General features: G+C 41.0%; 2 protein-coding genes across 6 annotated transcripts in view; one reads left to right on the top strand and one right to left on the bottom strand.

The window, feature by feature from the left end:
• LOC125004644 (integrin alpha-L-like) overlaps window positions 1-4,371 on the top strand; it is a 32,675-nt gene extending 28,304 nt beyond the window's left edge. For all 5 annotated transcript variants that reach the window (XM_047579428.1, XM_047579430.1, XM_047579429.1 and 2 more), the window contains 7 exons: window positions 73-205; window positions 301-362; window positions 835-952; window positions 1,069-1,211; window positions 1,579-1,725; window positions 2,051-2,248; window positions 2,465-4,371. In XM_047579428.1, coding sequence (XP_047435384.1) covers window positions 73-205; window positions 301-362; window positions 835-952; window positions 1,069-1,211; window positions 1,579-1,725; window positions 2,051-2,248; window positions 2,465-2,605 — 942 coding nt within the window. In that variant the 3' untranslated portion in view covers window positions 2,606-4,371. The remainder of the gene's footprint in view (window positions 1-72; window positions 206-300; window positions 363-834; window positions 953-1,068; window positions 1,212-1,578; window positions 1,726-2,050; window positions 2,249-2,464) is intronic.
• Window positions 3,501-10,258, bottom strand: LOC125004645. Its single transcript, XM_047579433.1, has 11 exons — window positions 10,026-10,258; window positions 9,872-9,944; window positions 8,775-9,125; window positions 8,368-8,481; window positions 8,068-8,182; window positions 7,870-7,979; window positions 7,650-7,786; window positions 6,014-7,572; window positions 5,473-5,565; window positions 5,275-5,366; window positions 3,501-4,125 (listed from the first exon to the last, which is right to left on the bottom strand). The coding sequence occupies exons 1-11, from the start codon at window positions 10,106-10,108 to the stop codon at window positions 4,072-4,074; spliced, it is 2,781 nt and encodes a 926-aa protein (XP_047435389.1). The 5' UTR covers window positions 10,109-10,258; the 3' UTR covers window positions 3,501-4,071.
• Window positions 10,259-11,996: the final 1,738 nt, after the last annotated feature.

Raw genomic sequence — 11,996 nt, 5'->3', positions numbered from 1 at the left:
TTATTTTTGAGTCTCCACTGTCATGCAGACGTCATCATACAGACATCATTTCATGTTGCACTCTGGTTTCAGTTCAGAGACAACCATCTAGATAAATATAGGGTCCTGGCTTCGGAACCAAAGGATCAAAATGTCTTCAAAACTGAGGACTATGATGAACTCACAAGAAAACTGGAAGATGTAGTAACAATGGCGAACATGGCAGGTGATGTCTTTGTCCTCTCTTTGTGCAACACTAGTGTTACAACAACATCTTCCTCTTGTGCCTCAGTAGTCATTACTTGTCCAATGTCATTTCAGCTCGAGCAGAACAGATGACTAAAGAAATTTCTCAGAGAGGATTCAGTGCAGTCTTCTACGAGGTGAGTAACAGAATATGTTACCATTTACATATCTAGTAGCAAAAGGTCTCAAAAAGTACTATCACAGGTACAGTAACAGTTTTATAAAGTAAACAAACACCAACAAACACTTGTTGGACTAGTATGTTCTCCTTATCAAAAGATACGAAAATGCTTTTAGCTCTCGCTTGTGATTGGACTGATGTTTATTTCTGCTGTAATAAAGTTAAACCAGACAGTTCACCACTAGTGAACATTAGAGGAACCGCCGGTTTGATGGCTTAACAGTTACTAACATACTATTTAGCATTTCTTCATTGCACCCAGATATTTTCTGTTGAGTTTATCCGTCTGATCTGTTCTATGATTTCAATGATGATCAGCTGCTTCATTGGAAAGAGTATTTTAGCTACAGCAAATCTGTACCTGACAGAATATCCAACATAACCATCACTGGGATCTTCGTTCCTCTTTGTTACATCTTGGTTTACAGGATTCTTTAGTTCTGGGTTCAGTCACATCAAATAGTTGGCGTAGTTCACTCCAAGAGCTTCGAGGAAAGCAAAGAACACAAGTGGCAGATCCAGACATGCAGATTGACTCCTACATAGGTAAACTTATTTGTTTGTTCTAACCAGAAACGTCAGAATGACACAATGACTTTTAAGCAACACCGTTATTGTTAATATTTAGATGACTATTTAATTACTGACCAACACTGTTGCAGGATACTCTGTTTCTACTGGAGTGAAGAACGGGCATTCTCTATATTTTACGGGTGCACCGAGCTTTGAGAACACTGGACAGGTCGTACTTTTCATTTACAATGGAGGGAATTGGACTGTTTCCCAAACCATAAATGGTGACCAGGTTGGTAAATGTCTTATCATTGTGCCAGATCAGCATATGTAGTGCATATTTTGGTCTTTGGTCTGCAGAGAAGCTGATAATGTGTAGACTAAAACATGCTACGACAAGTCATTGCTGTTCAACAGGTTATCCAAAAATGTGAAGTGGTAACCTGTCAAGTGAAATCTGTATGCACAAACTATTCAATTAGGATAAAACACTTAAATCTCATATTTATGGTAGTGTCCCTTGATTAAGATAAGTTAACCCTTTATTGGACCCAAAATGCGGCAGCAGTTTATAGGAGAAAAAAGTAGTAATAAAACAGTTGTACAAAAAGTACATTTTACTTACTTTACATTTACTTTCCATCCTACAACATTTTCAGATTGGTTCCTACTTCGGTGCAGAGCTGTGCTCATTGGATGTTAACTCAAACAATGACACTGATTTCCTGTTGGTGGGAGCTCCTCTGTTTAACCAGTCACAGGAGGAGAAAGAAGGCCGGATATACATCTACACACTGACCGATGAGGTGGGCAGTGGTTTGGATTGGATTACTGTGAGATTCATACTTTGTTACAACCCAGCTCTTGGGCCATAACAAATCAGGGGAACACAGCAATGAACTGTTAGCAAAAGATTTTATAAGTTAATCAAATGGGATGTGAAAATCAATAACATCAGCAGTGTGTGATGCATGCGAGTTCAAATCAAAAGGCTAAAGTAACATAGCCAAACCTGTAGGATGCCTAAGGAGGAACCACAGCAGCAGCAAAAACAAGCAGCTCAAACAAAGGCAGGGGTCATCACAACTTTTACTCTCTAAATCCGTATATCGCTCCCCTTCTGTCGTACAGATACGACTGAGAAGTGAACTGCAAGTGCTGGCGCCCTCCAAGGGTAGATTTGGCTCCACCATATCTAGTCTTGCAGACCTGAATGGAGACGGACTCCGAGACGTTGCTGTTGGAGCCCCCCTTGAGGATGATAACAGGGGGGCTGTGTACATCTTCCTTGGAGACCGAAACAAAGGGATACAAGAAATTTACAGCCAGGTAGGATGGAGAAGATCTGATAAATTAGGAAAAACTATTCCTCTAGAGTCTAGACTACAAAATGCAACAAAGGCAAAAGATCAGTGGTCAAGACCAATCAGCACTTTCTGACATACGTTAGGGAGTATGTCAGTACCTTTTACTGCTACCACCTCTTTTAGTTGGTAGTGAGTTAATTAAACACTATTTTAAATGACAAGTATCTTATTATTCCAGAGAATCACAGGAGAGGAAATAATACCTGGGATCAGATTCTTTGGACAGGCCATCGATGGGAACATTGATGCCAGAGAGGATGGACTTCCACGTATTGTAATTGGATCACCAGAAACGTCTGTTGTCTTAAGGCAGGGGTAACGTATATAAAGTGTGCATTAAAATCGAACTAAATATCCCATTTCAAACTATTTCAGTCTATTTCAGCCCTTCGTTATGCCCTGTATTTTCACCCCGTAGAGATATTTGTGTATGTGTGTGTGTACCGCTCCTAGAAAACTGTAACACTGAAGGTGTTGCGACATGTTAGATTCCAGCATGTTTCTCTTGTATTCAGCAGGAGGGGCCAACTCTGTACAGCAGTTTATAGTTCTTCCTGTTTCTCTTTTTTATGATGAATACAGACTACTGCCACCTAGTGAGTGTGTTAATGCTACAACCACCTCCTCTGTCTCTCACTAATTATATTAACTGATCATTGTTATTATATACACTGTTCAGCCACAACATTAAAACCAATGGAAACAACATCGTCCACCTTGTGACACTTCAGTGCTCTGCTGTTGGATATAGACATGTACAACCTACCCCATCCCACAGCAATGACGCTCCTTGATGGCAGCCATCCTCAGGCAGGGTGGAGTCTGACTCAGACACACACATAAAAACAGTTTAGGACTAATCCAGAAAACATGATGCACTGGAACAAGCCTGATCCACAGAGGCCATCAATGTCAACACAACAGTCTGTTACCGGACACCTCATGAGTCACAGCTGTTTTTGGAGGCACAAGGTAGACCCACACGATGTTGAAGGAAGGTGGTCATAATGTTCTGCCTGGTCGGTGTGTGATATACTGTATGTCTGTATCATTTTTAAAATGTATTCATTTGTCATCCATGTGTAATTGATTTTTTTTTTTTTTTTTTACTAAAGCATTCGCTGGTTTAAACCCACGTACTTGAATTATTTCTGTATCGTGACCTCTGCCTTTAAACAACATGCAGCAAACCCCAATGAAAAGAAAACTGGGAAGATAATTCATGCCATGTTTATTTCTGCGGCTCCTCCCCCTCAAATGTCTGCAGCACCAGACAGATAGGGACATCATTTAAAAACAGAAAATACACATTGTTCACCATTATGAAGTATTTTCCAGAAAAGTGCACAATGTTTTAGTCTAAAACTAAATGAAAAAAAAATAAAATAAGTGTTAATACATAAAATATGTGTGCCTTGCATAACATGGATACCATGACTGACCATAAGGCGAGAGAAAATCAACCAAACATTATACTCCACTAGTGATAGTTTTCAAAAACTACATAAGCTTGTTTAATATATCCATGTGATTTAAAAACACTAACACACAGTTTTCTTTTTAGTTGTTTTTTTTTTTTTTTTGCATACATGATTATTATCCTGATTCATCACACCGACTCCAATTTTAATGTCCCATGTTGTTGAAAACTGGACGTTCGCCACTCTCCTGTTTACAGTCTTTCCTTCCTGTGGTGTGTGTCCGTCTCGGTTGAGTGCGATGCTGCATCGACAGAGTCGGCCTTGTTGTTATTATCATTATTGTGGATATTTGAGGGGCTGCTGCTCAGGATGATTGTGCAGACGCTCTCTCGGTGGACTCTCTGTGGGACCCTTCAATCTGAGGAGCGGAACCGAAAAAAAATTAAAACACATCTGCATCACGTCGTCTCATTATTGTTAAAGTTTTCTGAAGTACAGTTAAAGCCTCAACAGCAGCCAAAGAATTCACATAACTACTAACTGTTTAATCAGGGGGAGTCCGGTGCTGATGTAACCTCTTACTACAGATTCACTGATGTTTTCATTTAATTAATACTATTATCTGTCCTCCACTAATTAAAAATAAATGTTGGATTATACACTTTTTTTTTTGTCACGTCCTCTTTCTATGGTGCCAAATAACCAACTAAAACAAAACCATAAAATGGACACTGGAAAACAGATCAACATCATATTAACTACATAAAATGCCTGAAAACCAACCTTGATAAAACAAAATTTTGACATGTACTTTAGTGTATTAGTTCGGCCCAAGTCCCATCCACTAACATGGATTAGGAGGATCTTACGACTTATACTGCAGCTAGACACCAGGGGGAGCTGTACTTGCTTTGGGTTCATCTTTCTACAATTTACGATTTCAACCAATACAGAAAAAAAAACACCCCTGAATGCAAATGGACAGTCCTTCAAATGATCAGAGGGACCAATTATGAGACGTATGCTTCTGGACAAATGCCATATTCGCTGTTAGCTTTTTGTCTTTTAATGTTATTTTCCTATTAATATATTTTACAACAAACACAATATGGAGAATTTAATATCTCACTTCTCAGACATTGGCTTTTTAGTTGTTAACTAAGCTAGTGAAACTCCACATGACATCTATGACAGAGCTGCTGTTACTCTCTTGTCCACAAAAGACTCGGTCAAATGATTTGACTTTCCCGCCCTGCTCCAAAGACAGGTTGAGGAGGTCGTTTCGTCCCTCAGGCCATGAGACTGTGCGACGCCTCCCTGTGAGGAACTAGCTGGACCATTATGGTTTGAAGCTTCTGGAATTCTGAGATAAATAAAGTATGTATCTAAACTAATCTCTGTGTTAGGAGGACTGAGCACCACAGACAAGCAGACAACAGGCAGAAAATTGTTGAGAAACAGACTTACGGTTGAAACATTTTGGTTTCTTGACAACTTCATGAAAAGAAACGTACTGAAAAGTCAACACGCTCACAAACCACATGGATATTACGCCGGACGAGCCTACCTTATTCTTCCTCTTTCTTCTATTCTTTTTTTTGCTCTTGCCTTTCTCCCCAAAGACACACCACATTCTGCATTCAGCTTTCTTTTCACTTTCTGAAATGCAATTAAAAAAAACAAAAAGGAAAATCAGACTGCTTCCTGAGAGTTCAACACTTAGCTGGGTGTAAACGTACTGCGTGCTGGAGAGTAACCAGTGTACCTGAAGGAACGCTGATCTGAGAACGCTCTCCGTCCTCTTGGTATGGACTCAGGCACAGAAAGAGGGTTTTCAGAACCGAGTGTGCGGCGGATCCTAGAAAATGGACAACGGGGATTAATAAGCTGCGGTAGAAGCTCTGACTCTGGTGATGCTTTTAAGAAGCACCTCAAGACCCATCTATATTCCTTGACCTTTAATAGCATTTGATTTGTTTTTACTTTTTCACCCGGTCACCCTGAGTGTCTTTCTTTGATGCATTGATGCCGATCTGTATTTTACATGATTTATACGACATGTTGAATGTGAAGCACTTTGATGCAAATGCTCTTTGCTTTTAAGGTGCTATACAAATTAAATGAACTCAAGAATGGAACTACCAGATGGGGGCTACAGCAGTTCTTGTTAGTTCTTTTAGAACTGAGAAGCTACTTGGATGGAGCATCCTTAGAAAAGAAACCCAACAAGTCTTTTGCACATACCATGAGCTAGATGATTGAGATCCTTCAGAGACAATTTGCAGACGTATGCAGCACATCCTTACCGCTGAGGGATGACGCGTCCGGACGCTGCGGAGTCGCCTGGGCTGGAGATGAAGTTGGACATCGAGAGTCTGGACCGGTGAAATCAGACACAGGGGCACCGACGGGCTCAACCAGCTGCTCGGTGGGTTGGTTTACAGTTTTGCTCTCGGGGCCAGAGGAGAATTCAGGAGACTTTTGTGCGACGTCAGTTCTTGTCCGGCCCGGGAGAGGTGACCCCGTATTAGAAGCTCTTTGTTTGGAGTCGGATGAATGAAAAGCTTTATTAGTCGACCGCTGTCCACTTTGAGGAGTCCTGGAATAATCTGGTTGAGACCGCAAGCGTGAGAGCGAAGCAATAGGAGGCGTTGCAAAAAGGCCGAGAAAGGAAGAGGAAGAGGTTTTGTCGGGTTCAGCTGCTGATTTAACAGGTGTATCTTCCCTTACGAAACCTTGAGGACAAGCTGGGACTGTCACAGACTCTGTTTTTGGTGTCAAACTGTCATTAATGGGATTTGCAAAAAGGCTATAAAAAGGTCTATTCGGAATGTTCTTGCATGCAGCAGACAACTCACTAAGATTTGCAGTTTTGCTGCTGCTGTCTTGGGTAATTTTAGCAGAATGCTGTTGTGGAGTGCCAACTTTGAGGCCAGATTGTGTATTTTTGGAAAGCGCAGCGAGTTCTTTTGCTTCAGAACTGGCACAGACACTTGTCTTAATGGAGGTAGGGACAGGTTCAACAGGAATAACAGGTCCATATTTAGACTTAGCGGGACCTAAAGGGGCAGAGAAGGGCTTTATTGAAGACTGGGATTCAAATGTCTGACTAGGGAAACAAGAGTTCAGCTGTTTGGGAGCACGTGTCTGGTTCCCATAGTTTACGGATCGAGTCAAGTCTGTAGGGAGGTGCATGCTTTGTTTCGTATCTTCTGTGTCTTTGGAGGATGCAGACTTTCCTGCGTCAGCAGAGTACAGCAACGCATGAGAAGGTCTTTGAGCAACTTTCAGGGGCACGGTCATATCTCTACCCCGTTTCCTCTGGGGTAGGAACGACGTGCTACGCAACTTTTTCTCCTGGGATTTGTCTGCGTCGTCGTTGGTGTTTGATAAGAACGTCTCATTTTGGTGATCCGATCTCCGCCCGGGATCAGGATGAGTGCTTGGGGAATAGGATATATGTTTTACAGTTGGAGATGTAGTTCTATCACCAAAGGTGAAACTTTCCACTGATTTAAAAGACCTGAGCACAGCATCAACAGAGTAAGGAGCTTCAGTTTGGTTTGCAGAACCCACGGCGTCCTCAGACACGGTTTGCGGCACAGAGTGGGATGCGGATTCTTGACTTCCAGGAGGCGTGAATAAACTAGGGAACGGTCTGAACAGCTGAGGTCCGAGCACGGCCTCCACCGAATAACACACTGGCTCCTTGTGGTGGCAGTCGGTTGATGTAGGGCTGTGAGGTCGAGCAGCATCCGACGCGTCTGGTCGAGCAGCTTCATCCGTGATGTCAGACGGTTCTTCAGTCTGAAGCGACAAAGTTTCCTTCTCCTCCTTTGTTTCAGTGCTGTTGTAAAAATTTGTCCTGAGAAGACAGAGATTAATTATAATCATTCCTACGTAAGAAAGACGGAAAGAAGGTAAATTTCTTTATGTAGATACCTGAGTGGCTGCACCAATATATCAGGGAGGCTGTCCGCTTCAACAGCTTCCGATTGGTCCGTGTTTTCAGGCTGACCAGACGACTCCCGTTCGGCTTTCTTTGCCATTTCAATGAGGTCACTCTCCCGTTTCAACGCCTGCAGCGAGAGGACGTCACACACGTATTTCAGCACGCAGCGAATACATACTTTCACAGCACGCTGGACGTCTGGATACGCACCTCATCCAACAGTCTTTTAGTGACGTCGTCAAGCGGCTCGTGGGAAAACTTGCAGTCTTCTCCCTGAGAACAGTTTCCTCTTCTGTGGAAGAACTTACAGGGAAAAGACTGTGCGGCGCAGTGAAGGAAACATTAGACATCAAAAAGCTTCGGTTCGTAACAATTGGAAGTGACTGTTGATGCTGAACCAAAGGATATTGTGCATGTACGGGCAGGTCTCTCCTTTTGAGCAGAATCCTTGGACGTAGAATTTGCATATTTCTTTGATGAGATTGTTATAACTCTGAATGTGCTCCAGTTGGCAGTCGTCCTCCTGCATGAAGGAATGGGTAGACGGTTAGGGATGGTGCAGAGAAGAAAGAGTTGTAAAAGAGCGGGTGAAACGACTTCAGGAAACCCTCCAGTTGCCTTGTTTGCAACTTGTTTTTTTTTTTAGATAAACCCTGACCTGGATGACTGGGGACCTTCAGAGACGAAGAGAGTTGTGGTGTAACTTGCCTTAATGCACCGTCCCCAAAGGAAATGTCGGCAAAGTAACCGTCCGTCCACCAACAAAGCATTCTGTTCCTTGAACTCTTCGGTCATGAACCTTTTGGATTTCCCTTGAAAGCTCTAAGAGGAAGAATGAAGACAACGAGATTTAAGATTAATAGGTTTTTCACACAATTTTGCACCAGAACTCAATACTTTGGAGAACTTAGATCTCGTTTAACTGCTTTAATTACGTGGATTTGTTTACACAGAGAACTATATATCTATAAATAACATTTGTACAGAATTAAATACCTCCAATGACACTTGCTATAAAAATCTCCAGACCTTTCTGGGTTCATATCCAGAGAATAGATTTGACAGACATGAAATGTATGTGAGAGACGAGCGTGTCACAATCGAGCCGTACTTACCCGTTTGGCATTTTCGTTTTTGGCGCCTCGTCCACCTTTCCCCGACATCGGTCCTCTGAGACGTCTCCCTCTGTCATTTCCTTCACGCTGATTGTTCTGTCCCTCCATTTTCTTTTGCTGTTGTCGTTGTTGGTTGTTCACATTAAAGTTCTTTTTAGTTTTAGACTTCTGGCCTTTGAAGCATTTGCTTTTGTGGTCAGGTTTGTTGCTGTGATTATTAATGGCTGTGTTGGTGTAGCCAACAGGTGCATGTTCGCCTTCGGTGCTCTGCACATGGTGAGGTATTGTGTTGGCGGCATCGCCTTTGAAGGTGTCATAAGGAGTGTTACCCTGGGATGGATAACAATGCTTCTGTTATAAAAAAAAAAAAAAAAAAAAAAGAGAAAGTACAGAAATTAAATGTCAGTTAACTGTATTTGGCTGCTAACATTGTTACTAAAATGTTATTTTAAGTTACACTGTCTTCATTGACATGGACCACACTTATTTAATCTCCTACATGCTTACGTGGACGCTAAATAAAATATGAAATATATGAAAATTAAGTAGTTTAAATTAAATAGTTTTCACTGTTTCTGTCCACATGGACTCCAGCTTTGTTCATCTCTACAAATACTTGTGTGAACAACTTATTTATTTATTTATTTATTTTGCTACCTTCATGTTCCTGTCTCTCCAGGAAACTAGTCACCTTATGTTTAAGGTTAAAAAGCTCTGTTTTATTTAGTTTTTAGTGCTTTCTACCGTTTTATATTTGCACTACTTTACCCACTCATTCCAACCAGACAGGAACCATCAAAGTGTCTACGTGTTCTGATTCTGTTCTGATTAAGATGGTCACATGAGTCATTTCATTATATTTATTATTAGTGAAACACTCGAGTCCATGTTAACACAGAAACTCAGTTGTAAGTAGATCTAACTGGAAATATGCGGTTGAGTCCACAATTGACATAAGAGATCCAACTTGTATAAACTGTTGAAAAAAGTTTATAGAGAGGGGTCAATTCAACTCTGATCCTTATTGAAATGTGCATCATTCAGATTGTCACACGTGTGGTTTGTCTAATTTAAAACATTTACAAAGTTCAACTCACCTTGTGATGAGAGCCCGTCTGCTCACCATCCGTCTTCCTCTTTCTGCCTCTGCCTCTTGAACCATTCCCGTTCCTATAACACAAAATGAAAACAATCAGGCTCAAGTGTGTCACTAAAACACAAACGCTTTGGCTAATAGTTGTCGTCATGTACCGGTGCGTCCAGTTTGGTTGACCAGGATTCTTCGTATCCTCATTGACAGCAGGAAGTCTCGTGAACAGGTTTGCGAAATTCATTTTTATTTTATTTTATTTTTTTTTTTACTTCTGTGTATCTTCTTGTTTAAAGCACGCGGTCACGATATATAAAATGTTGACTTATCCAGTGAGCCATGGTTCACATGCCTACGTTACTTTAGGTTAGCAGCTACATCACTTCCGTGTTTGTAACATACGTCACCTCCCTGGACTCTACCAAATGTAGATAAAGGGAGGGGGGAACTCTTGTTGCCGCCCACTGTAGAGGTTTTGTATTTTTTTTTATGTGTAGTAAAATAGGCTACTGTGCCCTATTGATAATGAAACAAATAAATATAGATATATTTTAAATCCCTCTGAGGTGAACACATCCTGCATAACTCTTTTAAAACTATTTCTTACCCCCATCTTTGTATGATGCAACTTCTCGGTTGATATGACAATCACTAGAAAATCTGATGGATTTCATATTTCTTCAATTACTCCACGAGAATGACCCTTTCTGCTAAAGATGGATATTTATTTTGTTAAACTACTGAATATTCTACTGTTAAACTACAATTTATCTATTGCTGACCCACATTACTCATTTTCTTTTAAATCAGTTTGCATTAGCACTAGTATTAAGTATTATTAATATTAAACTGCCTCCACCTGAATGTGGATTCCCACAGGTACAAACATACACATAAATATAAATAAAGTAATGCAAGCGGGCAGTAGATCAGATAAGTTCTTGAAATCCCAATCAAAAAGTGTTCATATTTATATACTTACTTATATATTTTACCAGACTTTTACGTATTTTTATTTGTATATTTTATTTTAATCTTATTTTATTTTTATCTTTCTTTTTACTTGTGGTTTCCGATAGTATTTTTTTTTTTTTTTTTTTTAATGTGCAAGTAAGCTACTATGACCGAGCAATTTTCTATGTGGATGATTAATGTCCGCCTAAGTCTGAGTTGTTCAGTGCTATTGTGACTATAAAAAGCCTCAGAGAGATAAAAGACAAATTGCAGACTATGAATAATTCACCATATTCATCAGAAGTCAAATATCACTCGACTGTATAGAATTACATATAATTTATAAGGAGGTTAAGGCAGCCATTGATAAACGCTGTCGCTGTAAAATCACCTGATGCGTGCGACGCCTGCTCCTATTCGGTGCAACCACAAGGGGGCAGCAGAGCACTTCCTGAATATGCCACGTAGGTCTCGTGTATTGAAATGTTAGGATCAACGCAGTGTCACATCAATTCATTATTATCCAGGACTTTAGGGAAAAAATATTCAAAGCTGTAGTTTCGTTGCGTGCCTGTAAAATTTGTAATTATTTACACATCTGTTCAGATTGCCTTCCCCTGAAACACATTTGCATCGTCCTGGGAGCAAAAGATTCATGGTAAAAAATAATGCTAATATAAAGCAATTATTTCTGTGAATAAGGAGACGACGCGCTTCTTGATTGGTTGTCTACTAAAAGTGGGCAGAATGCAGCTTCAGCTGATTGCTGCGCGGCAATTTGTCTCCATTAGGTTTAATCTAACTACACAGAGCATCCAATAAGGCAGAACCTCGGAGACGTGCGTGAACAACCAAGAGGAAAAAAAAAAAGAGTTCACAGAGAGTGTGTGAGTGATTGAGTGAGGGACGGAGGCGTGGAGGCCGATTACAGAACATGTGAAATAGAGTTATGAGGAGCGGTTTTGGGGCCGCAGAGCAGACAGGCAGATGTGATCGAAACGCTCAGCTCGGAGGAGGCGGCAAGTGTCACAGGTGGAATTTGTTGTCACGGTGACTTAGGGTTGTTGTTGCCGTGGAGATGGCGATGAAAGACGGGCCCATTCTGGTAAACTGCATTTCTGGGCCGGAGCGTGACCAACAGCGTGCAGGCCGGCGCGCCCTGGGGACAGAGCTGATTA

This window comes from Mugil cephalus, chromosome 2, assembly GCF_022458985.1.
Source record: "Mugil cephalus isolate CIBA_MC_2020 chromosome 2, CIBA_Mcephalus_1.1, whole genome shotgun sequence".
Lineage (NCBI taxonomy): Eukaryota > Metazoa > Chordata > Actinopteri > Mugiliformes > Mugilidae > Mugil > Mugil cephalus.
Note: the sequence above shows the minus strand (reverse complement) of the source record. Positions and strands in the feature narration are given on the sequence as shown.

Coding starts and splice junctions, on each gene's coding strand:
- LOC125004645 (XM_047579433.1), bottom strand. CDS start 10,108: ATGAATTTCGCAAACCTGTTCACGAGACTTCCTGCTGTCAATGAGGAT. Junction 8,482..8,774: donor AAAACGAAAATGCCAAACGG/GTAAGTACGGCT, acceptor TCTTCCTCTTAG/AGCTTTCAAGGGAAATCCAA. Junction 7,573..7,649: donor ATATTGGTGCAGCCACTCAG/GTATCTACATAA, acceptor CTGTCTTCTCAG/GACAAATTTTTACAACAGCA.